The sequence below is a fragment of the Choloepus didactylus genome, chromosome 2 (assembly GCF_015220235.1).
Source record: "Choloepus didactylus isolate mChoDid1 chromosome 2, mChoDid1.pri, whole genome shotgun sequence".
NCBI lineage: Eukaryota > Metazoa > Chordata > Mammalia > Pilosa > Megalonychidae > Choloepus > Choloepus didactylus.
The window spans coordinates 222,709,558-222,725,084 of record NC_051308.1 but is presented as its reverse complement, the minus strand read 5'-3'; the positions used below and the strand labels follow the sequence as shown (position 1 = coordinate 222,725,084).

General features: G+C 54.9%; 1 protein-coding gene across 1 annotated transcript; it reads left to right on the top strand.

Moving 5' to 3' along the window:
* Positions 1 to 4,736: 4,736 nt before the first annotated feature.
* GPR3 (G protein-coupled receptor 3) lies at positions 4,737 to 7,946 on the top strand. Its single transcript, XM_037818013.1, has 2 exons — positions 4,737 to 4,874; positions 5,956 to 7,946. Exon 2 carries the CDS (start codon positions 5,961 to 5,963, stop codon positions 6,951 to 6,953), a length of 993 nt encoding a protein of 330 aa, XP_037673941.1. The 5' UTR covers positions 4,737 to 4,874; positions 5,956 to 5,960; the 3' UTR covers positions 6,954 to 7,946.
* Positions 7,947 to 15,527: the final 7,581 nt, after the last annotated feature.

Here is a 15,527-nt window from a genome sequence, read left to right as displayed (position 1 = left end):
CATTCACCCCACTGCTAAGTCTCCTGTGGGTCCATCTACTTCCTGGGTACCTCCACCTGAGCGTCCCTCAGGCCCCTGGACCTGCCTGGCCCCTCTTCCCCACTCAGGGAGGCCCTACCTTCCCCCCAGTTACCCAGGCCATGGTCCCTTCCTCACCCCCTCCCTCTGTCTCTGAGCCAAATTAAAATCCGGCGGATTCTGTCTCCACATGTCTCCTGGGTCCCGCTCCCTTAGCCTCCCTCTCCTGGCCCCTCCACCAGCCAGCTCTCAGTTCAGGGCTCTCCTGAATGCATGGATTTGACCACATCTCTTCCAGTTAGCAATCTTCAAGTGGCTTGGCCTCCACAACTCTTTGGTTCCTGGTTCTGGAAGTCTCTCTAGCCCATCTCAGACTCTTCCCCAACATCCTCCTACCTTCTTAGAAGATAGAACAGCCCCCTGCCCAATGCACACACTCTTTCATACCTCCTTGGCTTTAGCCTAGCCATTCCCTCTGCTGGAGAGTCCGCCTCCACCCCTGACTCCATCTGCCTAGCAAACAAGTCCTTTAAGATGCCACTAAAAGGCCACCTCCTGCAGGAAGTCCTCTGTGACCATCTCAAAGTGTCACAGAGTTGTTGCAGCCCTTATTCCAGCATTTATCCCACCATAATAGATCGTAATCCATCTGCTACTCCTCAGCCCAGCCCTCACTCCCTCACCGTCTCTTGCCTGGGTGGCTTCCTAACGGGGCTCCTGCATCTGCTCTCACTCATCTAGTCTTCTCCACTCAGCAATCAAAGCAATCCTTTGAAAACGTAAGTCAGATCACATCACTTCCCTGCCTAAACCCTACAATGTCTCCCATATCACTGCTGCCCATGATCTCCAAGGCCCTACATGATCTTCCCCTTGCCCAACTCTCTGACCTCAACTCCTACGTCTTCAGGCTCCAGACACACTAGCATCCTCTCTATTTCTCAAGCACATCCAACTCTTTGCCTCTCAGGGACTTTGTACTTGCTGTGTCCTCTCCTTGAAACTCTCCTTTCCTCAATGATATCTTAATGAGCTCTTTCACCTCCCTACCTAAAAAAGGCCTCCTGATAATTCTATAAACCTGCTTTTTCCTTCTGAGCATGTTATCAACTGTGTAATTAATTACTCATCTGTTTCCCTTCTATTGATTGTCTTTCCCACTAGGCTGTAAGCTCCGTGAGGACAGGAACCATGTTTATCTTCTTCACTCATTAATGCCTGCACACAGTGAAAGCTAAGGAGCTGTTTATGAAATAACCATACCATACTGTATTGTGACTGTTCAGGTACGTGTGTGTCTGCCCCACTGGTCTGTGAGACTCTCAAGGGCTCCCTACTTAATATCATACTCAGTGTCTAGCTGGAGATTGCCCATCTCTCCTCCATGTATGTGGAAGGTCCATGAAGAAGGCAGGGACTTTTGTTCTTTGCTGTATTTATCCCCTATGCCTAAAACCTTTTCTGGCAACTAGTAGGTGCTCAGCAAATGTTTACCAAATGTTGAAAATGCAGGAATACAGCAGATCATTTCTGTGCTTCTAGCACCCACCCAAGAACTGGCCTGAGGAACTGTCAGTGAATGGGTCTGTGCTAAAATGCATGTACTGAGGATGCCCAACACACACACACACACATGTATGTCGCTTTAGAGCATGGGTTCCCGGGTGCCCAGACTGATGAACAGAGAAGAGGGAAGAACCCTCAAGTGGAAGTGAGCGCTCAAAGCCATCTGGTGGCCAGCTGGGGAACTGCAGGTATCCACGCACCAAACTTCACCCTCGGTGCTTTCCGGAGAAGAGGGTGACATCTGGGCTAGAATGGAAGGTACACTGGACTTGGTTATAGACAGACCTGGCTTCATTTCCCAGCTCTGCCATTTACTGTGTGACTTGGGGCAAGTCCCTTGGCTTTTCTGAACTTCAGCTATGAAATGGGGTCATGATCACTACCTTTGCAGGGCTGTAACCCTGGGCTCTGGTTTGGCACCTGCTGGGTGGAATGGATTAGAAGGGGTGTCAGTTGTGGGAGAGGAAGCAAGGCTGTAGGGGTGTCAGTTGTGGGGGAGGAAGCAAGGCTGTAGGGGCGAAGGGCATAAAGAGGGCAGGAGAGGAGGGGCTGCCCCTTCCTCTGGAGAGCAGGTCTAGGGAAGGAGAAGGCTGGTTGGCCTTTGTTGGTTCTGGTTGGCCGGGGCGATTTTGGTACATGAGAGAGAATGTATGAAATCCATAGGCCCATGTGAGCCTCTTGGGTATCCGGGGTTTCTCAGGGTGAGAAATATCAGTGCCACTCAAAACACCAGATGATTTCTCACACACCCCTTTCATGCCAACCTCCCGTCAGCCTCCACCTCTCTCTGAGACCATCTGGAGGTGTTGCTGGGATCCAGTTCTGACTAGGGAGAAGGTGGGTACCCGAGTCCTGGTCTCTAGGACACCGAGGCCCTTGGATCCCCTCTCTGTGACTCGCCCACCTTCCTTGGCACCAGGTGTACTACGACTCTCTCTGTGTTTTCCTTCTCTTTCTCTGGCTGCATCATTTTAGTTTGATCATCCAGCCAACAAATATTTATTGAACACCTACTACGGACCAAGCACTGTTTTCCACCAGAGAATGGGACAAAATGCCTACCTTCATGAAGCTCTATTCCAGTAGGGTTAGCATAATAAAATGTCAGGAGTGCTAAGTGCTCTGAAAAATAAAAAATAGGGGAAGGGGAGAAAGAGTGATGGTGGGGGCAGATGGGCAGGAGTCTGGGATAGAAGTCAGGGAGTCTCATTTCTGGGGATGCAACTTGGAAGGAGAGACCTGAATGACGTGAAGGGATTCTAGACAGAGGGGACAGTCAGTGCAAAGACCCAGGAGCAGGAGCCTCCTCATCCACAGCCTGGAGGCCCTCCTCACTCTCTGCTCCTCTCTTTCCTCACCTTCTCCCTGAGTGATGTTGTCTACTCCTAGATGTTCTCACCTGCACACCTGTGCCTCCCAAGTGTCTTCTTCCTGCCAGATATACTATTGACGGCCAACACATAGCCAGTGCTGATAATGTGCCAGGCACCCTCATGGCAATCCTTGAGGTAGGTACTAATACTGTCCCTATTTTATAGATGAGAAAACAGGCACAGAGAGGTTAAGAAAGTCATCCAAAGCCACACAGCTAGTAAATGGAGGAGCTGGGATTTGAATCCTGTCTACACTCCTGACCACCTCCACCTCCACCTCCTAGGCACCCCACAGTCACCACACACCACAAGCAACTTGAAGTGCATTATCTTTCTCAGCCTCAACCCTCTCCTCTTCCCATGTCCCCTGCCATCTTGCCTGTCACCTCCTCCCCCTTGCCCCACACCCAAGTCCAAAAGCTGCCCAGTGGACCCTGACTGTAGGAGCTGCAGTGATGGAGGGAGAAATCGGGTGGGCCCTGGGATCTGAACCCTTCTGGTGTCCTCAAATCCTAACCTCATCCCTGGCCCCTGGTCCCATCCCACAGGCCTGGATGACTCAAATTAGGATCAAAGCTAGAGACAGAGGGAGAATGGGCAGCCAATCCCACTGCCCACCCCCCACCCCCAGGACTGGCCACATCTGTCTCATCTGGAGAAGTCTGCAGAGGTGATTACTTGAGATTAAGGACAGGCAGTGTTGGGGAAGAAGGAGCTCTTTCTCCGAAGCCCCCACACCCAGGATGCCCAAGATGGGAGGCTGAACGGGGTCTGCCCTGGGGATTAGCTGCCAGGTTTTCTGCTTCCAAGTTCTTCCCAGCTCCTCCTCTCCTGGCTGCTCCGGGAAAATACCCCCCTCCACCCCCACTGGCTTCCAGATCTTGGAATAAATAATTCAGATTTTGAAATCCTGCCCGGCCCACCTCTCCTGTGCTCTGAGAGCGCTACTGGGCTGACATGAGTGATGTCACCCCACCCTTTCTCCTAGCCCCAGCATCATGAGGACCCACCCGGCAGCAACTTGGCTACTGGTCACTGTCATTTGGACCCTCTACTGTGTCCCCCTCACCCTAAGGCCCACTCACCAGGGTCACCTATTATCCTCACTCCAGGACCACCCCCCTCTCATTTAGATTTGTCACCTCAGGGCCTCAGCACTTCTGACAGGGTCATGATGACCTCAAGTCCCACCACCTACCCGGACACTCCATCTCCCCCTGCACTGCCTCTGCCTCCCTGGGATCCCTGAACCCCATCACGCTGCAGAGTCTCCCTGACACCCTGGGGACCTCCCTTTCCACCGTCAGCCTCCCACGGCCACCAGCCCCCAAGATCCTGTCACCGCAACTGCCACCCACTCCCCTGCTCCCTCGCGCTCCTGTCACCGTCACCTCAGCGCCTGTTCATCTTGGCAACCCCATCAGCCTCACCAGGGACGCCCATTCAGCCCCATCTCTTGGTCCCCGTCACCTGGATTCCATCATCCTGTCTCTGTCCCCGGAGGGTCCCCCTCACTCCACAGCCCCTCTTTGCTCCCCCCCCATCCTCCGTTGTCTCCTTGAGACTTCTCCAAGTATCTCCCACCGGCGCCCCCAAACCCCTAGACCCACAGAGGGCGCCGCGTCAAGGACAACTCGGGAGGGGGCGGGGCCTCGGCCACGGTCGCTTTTTATGAATGGGGGAGCGGGCGGTGCAAGGCCTTATTATTATGCCTCGCCGCGTGCGCTGCGCTGCAGCGCGCCGCACTCATTGGCCGGCCGGGCGCTGACGTCACTGAGCCAGTGGTCGGGGGCGGGGCGGGGTGACTCACGCCGCTTCTCCCGCGGCCGCGGGGGCTTCTAGGGGTCCGCGCACACCCTGCGCCGCCCAGACCCGAGTGGAGCCTCCCCGCGGCCGGGCCGCGCCGGGTCCCAAGCGGTGAGTACAGGGCCCTGCCGCGGGCACCACGCGTGCGGAAGGGCACGCAGGATGCTGGGGCACAGGGTCGGCGGGAGGTTCCCAGTGCCTGGCCGGGGTCGGAGGTCGGAGCTGGGAACCCAGGTTCTGGGCTGGTAGACGGGGGCCCAAGAATCTGGTTGCTGAGAGCCATCAGCTGAGTGACCCAGCGAGGGGGTGAGTAGTCCTGCAGGGACCCGAGGCCCTGGAGGGACGAATGGTCATCTGAGGATGGGCCGGCAGGAGGCGTCTGGGGCAGGGGCCCAGGCGTCCGAGGAAGAGGAGGGGTCTTGATTTAGGGGTCCAGGAAACTGGGCAGGAGGCAGAGTCAGAGCCAAGATCCAGGTGTCCAGGCAGAAGAAGGGCTCTGACTCAGGGATTCGGGCTCCCAGCAGAGGAGGTTCCAGAGCCATAGACCTTCAGGCAAGAAGAGGGGTCCGGATGGGGACAGAAGTCTGTGGGCGGGGGGTGGGGGTGGGGGCTGACTTCCCAGGTGTAGTTACCCCAGGTGTGTGGGGTGGTGGCAAGCAGGAGCTTCACGCATCCCTCAGGCGGGCGGAGCCTAGAGCTGCCAGTACTGAGATCTGAGGGGTCTGGTGAGCCTCAGGAACTGAACGTCATTCTCCCGGATGGGGAGGGAGCAGAGCTTCTCAGTCTTGAAATGTGTTCCCCTTCCCCAACCTTGGGCCCTTCCCGGCATCCTCTGCTATCCCATCCATTTAAGGTAGCCCCTCATTTGGCTTTCCTCTGGTCATACATCTGGGAAAGAGAGCTGGAAAAGAGGCCTTCAGGACACAGAGGGTTAGAAGGGAGGGTCAAGAGACCCAGGACAGGGACCCCCAAGAAAAGAGAGACCTGCTCAAAGGCTTGGGGACATTGGAGAAGACAAAGGTGTCCTGTAAGAAGGCCCAGGGCATGAATGGGGGACAAGGCATGGGTTCCCAACCATCCTGAGGAAAGACTCCTACCAGTATCCTGAAGGGCACTTTACCTCCCTCCTCCCCCAGACCCCTCCACCCGGCCCCCAGCCCCACCTGTCTCTCACAGGGCCTTTCTCCTGCAGGTACCATGATGTGGGGTGCAAGCAGCCCCCTGGCCTGGCTCTCGGCTGGCCCGGGCAATGTGAATGTGAGCAGCGTGGACCCAGCAGAGGGGCCCACAGGCCCAGCAGCTCCACTGCCCTCGCCCAGGGCCTGGGACGTGGTACTGTGCATCTCGGGCACCCTTGTGTCCTGCGAGAATGCGCTGGTGGTGGCCATCATCATGGGCACTCCTGCCTTCCGTGCCCCCATGTTTGTGCTTGTGGGCAGCTTGGCTGTGGCGGACCTGCTGGCAGGTCTGGGCCTGGTCCTGCACTTTGCTGCCGTCTTCTGTATCGGCTCGGCGGAGTTGAGGCTGGTGCTTGTTGGCGTGCTGGCAATGGCCTTCACTGCCAGCATCGGCAGCCTACTGGTCATCACTGTTGACCGCTACCTTTCTCTGTACAATGCCCTCACCTACTACTCAGAGACAACGGTGACACGGACCTATGTGATGCTGGTCCTAGTGTGGGGGGGTGCACTGGGCCTGGGGCTGCTGCCTGTGCTGGCCTGGAACTGCCTGGATGCTCCGGCCACGTGTGGTGTGGTGTATCCTCTCTCCAAGAACCATCTGGTGGTCCTGGCTGTGGCCTTCTTCATGGTGTTTGGCATCATGCTGCAACTCTATGCCCAGATCTGCCGCATCGTCTGCCGCCATGCCCAGCAGATTGCCCTCCAGCGGCACCTGCTGCCCGCTTCCCACTATGTGGCCACCCGCAAGGGCATCGCCACACTGGCCGTGGTGCTGGGCGCCTTCGCTGCCTGCTGGCTGCCCTTCACCGTCTACTGCCTGCTGGGTGATGGCCGCTCGCCGGCCCTCTACACCTATCTCACCCTGCTCCCTGCCACCTACAACTCCATGATCAACCCCATCATCTACGCCTTCCGCAACCAGGACGTGCAGAAGGTGCTGTGGGCCATCTGCTGCTGCTGTTCCTCTTCCAAGATCCCCTTCCGATCGCGCTCTCCCAGTGATGTCTAATTGCATTGTGATGACCCTTGGGCTCTGATTGCTACAGAATTCCAGAATGTTAGGTCCTCCAGGGCTTTGTTCCAAACCCCAACTCCACACCCCCAAGACCCAGCTGGTTCTGGAGTTCTAGGACATTGGGTGTTTCAGGATTCTATTTGGAACCCTGCAGGGCCCAGTTAGTGCCATGGTTCTAGAATGTTCAGGTGGTCAGGGTTCTACTCAGAATGTCCCACAGCCCTGCTGGCATGGAGTTCCAGAATGCTGGGTGTTTTACAGTGCCATTCAAGTCCCCGGTCTTTCCCTTCCCCAATATTGACCTTGACCAAGTTGCTTCAGTTTTGAGTTTCTGGCTAGAGAGTCAGAGAGGTTAGCCATTTAGTTGCCTAGATAGGAAAAAAAGAGAGAAAGATTTATCTCTATATATGTGTACTTAAAAAGAGGGTACCTATTTAAGATTTATTTATTTATTTATGAATTTATTTATGGGTGGGAAGGGGGAAAAGAGACCCGCACCTTGAAATCCAGGCCATACCAGGGTACCCCCAGACCCCACACCATTTCTGACCTCAGTTCCTAGAGGGGGAAAAGGGAGAATGAGAAACCACGTATTTTGTTATTATTTTTGCTTATTTTTTATCGAAGAGATCATAGAAACCAGAGCCTTCTCCCCAGGCCTGCCCTCCTCGGGTTTGCAGGGGGAACACACCAGCCTCTGGTTTTTTATTTTTTTAAGAAGCCGTCACCTCAGCAACCGAGAATTCCTCTGCGCTGGGGGCCGGCTGCCCTCTGGTGGCCATTAGGGGGAATTGCAGCCCGGCCAGGCAGCTGGGACCAGAACAAACCCCCGACTCCACTCTAGCCTGGCGACTAGTGCCACAGCCATGGCCTGGGGGCCAGGCCTCACCCTGCGGTGCCCCAGAGGAGGTGGGGTGCGAACCACCACCTGATCCTTCTGCTAATTGGGGTACGGTCCCCAGTGCATTCCCCAGTCCTGTCCCCAACCCAACCCTCAATAAAAAATGATTTTGTGATAAATATGTGTCCATATGTATGTGTGTGGAGCGAGTAGAATGAGGCCTGATGGGAGAGAGGCCTGGGGGCTGGAGACCCAGGGTGGAGAGTGGTTGGCAGGTGACAACCTCCACCTCCCACACCAGTTCCTGACATGGCTGGGGCAAAGGCCTCGCTGATGGGCCTCTTCTTAGACCTGGGCATCACCTGGGGACAGGCACAAGGATGCTGGAAACTTCTTGGGATGAGGCTGTCCACTTTAGTGAGTCTGGGGCTTTAGAGCTGATGGAACAAGAGAGTGAGATCTTGAGATCTTGAGATGCCACTTTGCTTTGGAGGGTTCACCACACCTTGGAATTCCACAGACCACTGCCCCACTGATGACCACGGCAACTCAGCAGGACACTGTACCTCTCTAAGCTCTGGATTCTTTATGTTTAGTGGGGGTAGTGATTGTAGATGTGGGTACAAAATGAGCTAGCATATCAAAGTGCTTGGCACATAGCATATGCCAAAACAGGTCAGTTTCCTTAACAATAATAGGGCCTTCTATTTGTGGGTGCTTGCCATGTGCGATGTGCTGTGTTAAGTGTACTCCTGTGTTCCCTCAGTTATGCCTGACAAGCACTCCATGGCACAGGTATCTTCTCCATTTTACAGATGAGGACATGGGCTGAGAGAGGCTTGGTGACTGGCCCAAGGTCACACAGCTGGGAAATGGTAGAAGCAGGACTCACCCCTGAAACATATGTCTCCTGAATCTGTGCTCCATCCACTGGCCAATGGCCTCTCATCTCTTTCCTTCTGAAGCCTGGGGCTTAGGACATTCTCGCCCCTGTCCTGAGTTGGGGCTCATTCTCAGGGCCAATGGCCCCATATCTGGGAGGTGGTTGGATGGGGTCTGGTCATTCTGGAACTGGAAGAGCTTCGTTTCCATCCAAAGGTGAGTGGCTGTAAATATTGTGCATATGCCCTTACGTGCATTTGGGCACATGTTGGTGCACGGCTCTGAGCTTGGTGTACTGGGAGAGGAGGAGGACCCCAGAAAGAAAGTGCTCACCAGGCAAGAGGGGAGCAGGTTTGGGGAATGGCAGAAGAGGAAGCTCAGACCAGGCCTTACAGTTGGGCAAAGCCTGGAAGTGGGGCCTTCAGAGCATTTCTATCTACCACCAACCCCCTATACCCCCAGATGGACAGATGAGGAGCCTGAGGCCCAGACAGGACCAGCCACTTGCTCAAACTCACACAGACATGCCAGGCTAGGACTCAAGTCTTTCTCTCCTTACCTGGCCATTGCTCTCTCCGCTGGCATCCAAGATCTGGCTCCAACAGTGGTCACAGGAATCCAAGGGGCAGGGACACACTGATAGGGGCCAGGTGAGAGCTGGTGGAGAGCAGGGCTTGGGGGAGCGATACAAGGCTCCAGTCCAGGCACTGAGTGCGAAGGCCCCACCAGGTCAGACAGAGGTCATAGGGAGCCTTATCTTCACCCCCGACCTTCCAGAAAAGTCCCTGGGAAAAGACCCCCACTCAGCAAGTACCTCCCGCAGGCCAAACCCTGGGCCAAACATTTCACACATCGCCACGGCCTACTAAGGTGGGTGCTAATGCTCTCCCCATTTTACTAAAGAGGAAGTTGAGGCTCTGAGGGTGTGGAGCTTAAATTCTAGCTGGGGGAGATAGCAATAAACAGATAAGTTAGAAAAAAATGTATAGTAATGCCCTCAGTGGAAAATAAAGCAGGGAAAGGGGTTAGAAAGAAGTGTGTGTGTGTGTGTGTGTGTGTGTGTGTGTGTGTGGATTTTAAATGAGGGTGGCCAAGAAAGTCCTCACTGAAAGGTGACATTTGATTTGCTCAAAGTCATTGTTAGTAGGGAGTCAAGCTGGGATTTGAACCCAGTTTCATCTGAGACCAAATCCATTTCTTCCCAGCATGTGGAGGTGGCTTTCAGGAGTAGCTCAGACACGGCAAGCACTGGGGGCAGAAAGGCTCCCCTGGAAAGGATCCGAGTCCCCTGGCCACCCCTAGACCTTTGGGAGGGGCAGTGAGGGGAAGGGCCTCCCTGCTGCCTGTCCCCTCCTTCCAGGCCTGGCAGCCCATGCTCTCCAGGAGCCCCCAGCGAGAAGCGGGGCTGCAGGGCACCTTGCCTGGGCGGGGCTCAGCCCTTTGCTTCCCACCCCAGCTTCTGGCCCCAGGGTCCCAGCAGGGTCCTCTGCTGACGCTCCTTGTCTCCGGCAGAGTCTGTGCTGGGCACCCCCCACTGCGGGTCTTCCGTTGTCTGCCTGGGCATGGTCACATGGCGGACTTGAGGCGTCTCTAAGGAGCCTGCATCCGGGGTCTCTGCCTTGGGTCCCGGGGTCTGAGTCTGACCCACCGGTTGGAGCCCGAGTGCTCCAACGGGTTCTCCCTCCCCACCCCAGGTTCTGCAGACAAGTTCAGGTCCTTCCTGTACCACATGCCTCCTCCAGGAAGCCTCGTTGGCTGAGCCCTCCAGAGACTGTGAAGGTGTGATTCATACGATACGCCTCACCACATTTCTTTTGAATAAACGTTTATAGGGAAGTCTGGCCTCTGTCCTCAAAATGGGGGCCCCTGAAGTCACGGTTGAGTGGGTCACTGAAGGAAGGGAACTGTGTCTCTTCTCAAACTGAGGGATCTTGAAAGCAAACCTTTCTCTCTCCTCAGAACTAGGGACTGCTGAATAGTGTCATGTCTCCTGCCTCAGACTGGGAACTCTCCTCCCTCAGGCTGAGGGCCCCTGGGGCAGGGTCACGACTTTTGCCTGGGATTGAGGCTCCTGAGGGCAGGACTATGCCCCTCGCCACCCCATGTCTGCCCCCCACCTCCCCTCCTACCCATCCCCAGCATTGAAGCCAGACTTTTCAAGGGCTCCGGGGACCACGTGCCCTTGAAGGGGAAAAGTGGGGGGCCAGATTGGCCGAGCCTCCCAGCTTCTCTGACTCCACCAGCTTTCCAGCCCCCAGGCCTGAGCCCACTCAGCTGCAGAGGTCCCGGAAGGCGAGCTGGGTAGAGGGGTAGCTGGAAGAGGCAGGGACCATGGCTGAGGGCCCTGCCTTTTTGCTGGGGCAGGCCCTGGGAGCAGGTGGCGCCATCTCTCCTGCCCGTCTTCCCAAATCCTGTGTGAGTGAGGGGGGGCAGCCCCAAGTGCTGAGCCCCTGCCAGGGCCATGACCGCCTCTCCCTGCAATAAGTGAGGAGACAGCAGCTATTAATATAAGATGAGTTCACGGGCTCACAGCTTCCGCAGGCTGGAAAACAGTCTCCCGGGGCCGGGGGCTGCGGCAAGGCTCGTCTGTCAGATTCTTCCTGGAGCCTGGAGACTGCCAGTCCCGCAGCCCCTAGTTCCCTGCATGCTGAGACCTGTGCATACGTGCATGTGCACACGGGCACACGCAGGCACCATGCAGGGGTCCAGGCCCCTGGCCATTCAGAGACACACACACACATGCACACCCATCCAGACACGCATGCATAACCAGCTGTATCTGCTCACTGGTACACACACTTGTGCACACAGATACATCATTGCACATGTGTATATAGATGGCATCAACTTCATGTTCACGTTTGCATGCAGTAGCACACACTTAAATGTATGTGCACACATGCCCTTGCACACAGGTTGTTTGTTCATTTGCTGGCTGCTAAAACAAATACCATACAATGGGTTGACTTAACAACAGGAATTTATTGGCTCACAGTTTCAGAGGCTAGAAGGCTTGCTTCCTCCCAAGGTCAGTATCTTCCGGCTGCTGGCAATCTTTGGGGTGCCTCGGCTTTTCCATCACATGGCAATGCTCATGGCGGTGCGTTCTCCATTCTCTGCTGGGTTCCGTTGACTTCCAGGTTCTGGTTACTCCTGTGGCTGTTCTCTCTGTGGCTTTCAATATAAGACCTCCTGTAATAGGATTAGGACCCTTCCTGAATCAGTTGGGTCACACCTGAATTGAAGTAACCTCATGAAAGGTCCTATTTACAACAGGTTCACCCCTATGGGAATGGTTAAAGATTAACATGTTTTTCTGGGGTACACTACTCCAAACCATCACACGTGTATGCACAGAGTTACCCTTGTACATGCACATGTGCACACAAGTCAGACATGCTGATGTACCCAGATTCATCTGCACACCATTGCACATGCACGTATACACAGGCACAAAACTGCACTTTTATATAGATGGTGCCCATATCAGTGTGCACACATTTGCATGAAGAAGCACATTCAAGGACTTAATGCATGGAATGACCTTCCACATGCAGTGTATACACACTCACGCATGCTCCCCACTGCAGTCAGTGCTCAGCAATCATGAATTCACAAGCCGACCCTTGGTTTCCAGAACCATCTGTCTTCCCCCAGCCCCCCAGCCCCTGTCTCATGACAGGCAGCTCGTGCTCCTGCCAACCCCAGATCCCGCCAACCCCAGCACCAGCCTTTGGCTTCTAGCCCCCCGGGGTTCCTCAGATCCCTGATTAACCCCCTTGCTAATTGGCCACCAGTCCCTTGACTTTGCTGCAGGCCTTCTCAGCGAGAGGCTGCAAATTGGCCAAGTAGGATGGGTCTGGGGAATAGTGTGTGAGGGGGTGGGGTGTGGGATGTTATGAACCCAGTGTGGGTAGCAGCATGGTTGGAGCCGGGCAAGGCACCCTGTCCATATATCCTTACTGGGAAAAACACTGGCACTCCTGGGAGGGTTAGTGCTACAATTCATGCATATACAGTCACATGAAGCCACCTCTGCACACACTTTCATGCACACTCACCAGTTGTTTGTGTGGACACGTTTCATCCTACCTCTGCACATAAATGCATGTGAACTTTTGCACATGCCCAAGTACACTCAGGAACATACCCAGCATACATGTAAACAAAATCTTACATGTGCATAAATGTACCTGCCAGATATGCATACATTCATACATGTACACTCACACACCTCACCTAAACACCTAGATGCAGTCACATGGATGAGGTTTGCAAACACACACACTTGCATGCTACACGTGTCTATGAATTAATGTTCTCCTAAGAACATTTGTAGGCATGCATGTACAGCCCCATGTGTGAATGCATACGTGTGGAGTCCAGACATGCACACTTACATGCACACACACCAGATGTGAGTACAAACCCCAAAGAACAAGCTACCAAGTACCCGCAGGCTAGGGAGGTCCCTCCTTGAGCCTGCCTCTGGCTTTGCATAATGAAACTTGGTCTGCTCAGTCTACCGGTAAGGAGTGATGGAATCCACCCAGGTTCCAAGTTGCCTTTTCTCAGCTGCCATGCCAATACCTAAGCTAGGACCTCCTCTAGGCTCCCCCAAACCTTAAGGCAGCCAAGGGGACCCTGTCAGAGCTCTCAAACAAAAGGGCAGACATCTGGCTTTAGTCCCTGCACTTTGAGTCTCCTCAGCTCCAGGCCCCAGCCCACAGGATCCTCTGCTCTCTTGCATGCAGCAGGGGCATTGGAAAGAATCGAGTTCTATTTCCACAACTGCTGCCAACTTGCTGTGTGACTCTAAGCAAGCTGCTATGGCTCTCTGTGCCTTGTTTCCTCATCATAAAGCAGAAATAAAAAACTTTCTCATTAATGCTCCCACGACTGTCCTGAGGATCCCGTGGGGTCAGGTTTATGTATGTACTTCAGTCACACATGTCTGGAGAGAGGTGTTAGTTACCCTGATGGTGGGAATCAGAGTGGAGGGGCCGTATACATCACACAGTCAACTCCCCTTTGTACAGGTGAGGAGATGGGGGCCCAGCAAGGCAGCAGCAAGGTGGGGGCTAGAATATCCAAACCCTGACTTGGCAGCCAGATCTGCTCCACATTGATATGTATGCAGAGATGCAGAGTGTGAGCGTGTGTGTGCACAGTTGTGTACATGCATGTACAGTTCCTCAGGTAAGGGTAGGGATGGCTGCCTGCTGGGGTGCGGGGGTGGGGGGAATGCCAAGCAGGATCCCTTTGCCCCAAATATTACCTGCTCTCCTATCACCATGGCGCTGATTCTGTCATGAGACATTCCCTTGGGTACTGAAGGCTTTTTTTTCTTTTCAAGCTTCAGAGCCCCTCTAGACACCACAGAGGCATCCACAGCTGCTGCCAGCCTCGTGATCTAGCTGACCACCACCTCAGAACAGGCCTCACGGTTCGGGAAATGGTGCCAGGTTGCCCTGGCCACTGGGTGGCCAGGAGGGGGCAGTGAGGAACTGAGAGAGGCAGTGAGTAGGGAGGAGTGGCTCAGGAGGACTTGGTGTGAGATGTGAGCCTGTGTTTACGTGTGTTCCTGTAACCGTGTGCTAGTTTGCACAAGGGCAGGAGTCTGTGTTCAGTGTTCACAGGTGAGCATGTCCCAGGTCAGCCACGTAATCTAAGGCAATTCACCTAACCTCTCCAAACCTGTTTGCTTTTGTGTAAAATGGGGGACTAAGACCCTTGCCTCATGGGTTGAGAGAAAGTATATGCAGCCTTTGGCAGGTAGTGGGCGCTCAATAAATGCTCATTCTTCTCAGGATTAGCCCAAAGAGGTGAAACGACTTGTACAGGGTCACAGCTCCCAAATGGTGGAGCCAGAATTCAAGCTCAGGCCTCCTGCTTCCCAGAACCACATTCTTTCCGTCCAATTCTCCAGCAAGGGCGGCTCCCGACACCATTTTGTCTTCTTGCAGGGCGGGCGTCTGGCTGCGTGTCAGTCACCAGGCCTTGGAAAGCCAAGTGCTGACTAAACACAGGCCTGAGCAGGAGGGTGGAGCAGAGGGGCTCCGCCGGAGCCGAGCTGCTCCCGCGGCCCCCTCCCCTGCACCCCCACCTCCAGAGATGAACTCAGAGTGGCTGGCGCAGCAGTTGCTGACAATTCAAAACTTCTGCCCCCACTCCTGGGACACCAGTGGGTGACTCTGAACAGCAGGCGTGACCGGTGGAGTCACCATCCCTGCTCCCGCCCCTCTCCCCCGGGCCACTCTGCTGCGTCTGCTGGGCCCGGAACTGGGTGTCTGCTCATAAATTACCTCCAGGGACAGTAACCCGCAGCAGCTGTGCTCAGAACAACCATTGCTTCCTGGGTAGGTCATTTTTTCGGGTCAGACTATAAGCCCAGCCTCCTTGGCCTTCCCCAGGCAGGAGACGGGGTCTGCAGCAGCCTAAACCTTTTATCGGATTCCATTGTAAACTGTTCTATTTAAGGTAAGTTGCTTGGGTCTGAGAGACCGACAAGAAGCCAGCCAGATGCTGGGAGGGAGACAGCATCAACATTCAGCCCTTGCTCCTCTCCTGCTGATCCAAGGAGTTGCCAGCAGTTTGTCTCCCCCAGCTTGAGGGGTACTGGGGATCTGGGCCTCCGGATCCCCAACCTGGGTCTCCTTCTAAACCAACATGGCTTCCACCCTCCTCCCCCAGCTCCTGCACGTGCTGCACCATCCAGACCCAGATGCCTCCTGCCCTTTGAGCCCACCCATAATAGACTTCCTTTCCAGGCCTGGTCACCACCTGCAGCTACCGATGCTGCCCCCTTCTCACTTCTCCCATTAAAAAAACATACCAGAAATGGC

Excerpts from the sequence above, each read along its gene's own strand:
- GPR3 (XM_037818013.1), top strand. The coding sequence starts at position 5,961 with ATGATGTGGGGTGCAAGCAGCCCCCTGGCCTGGCTCTCGGCTGGCCCG.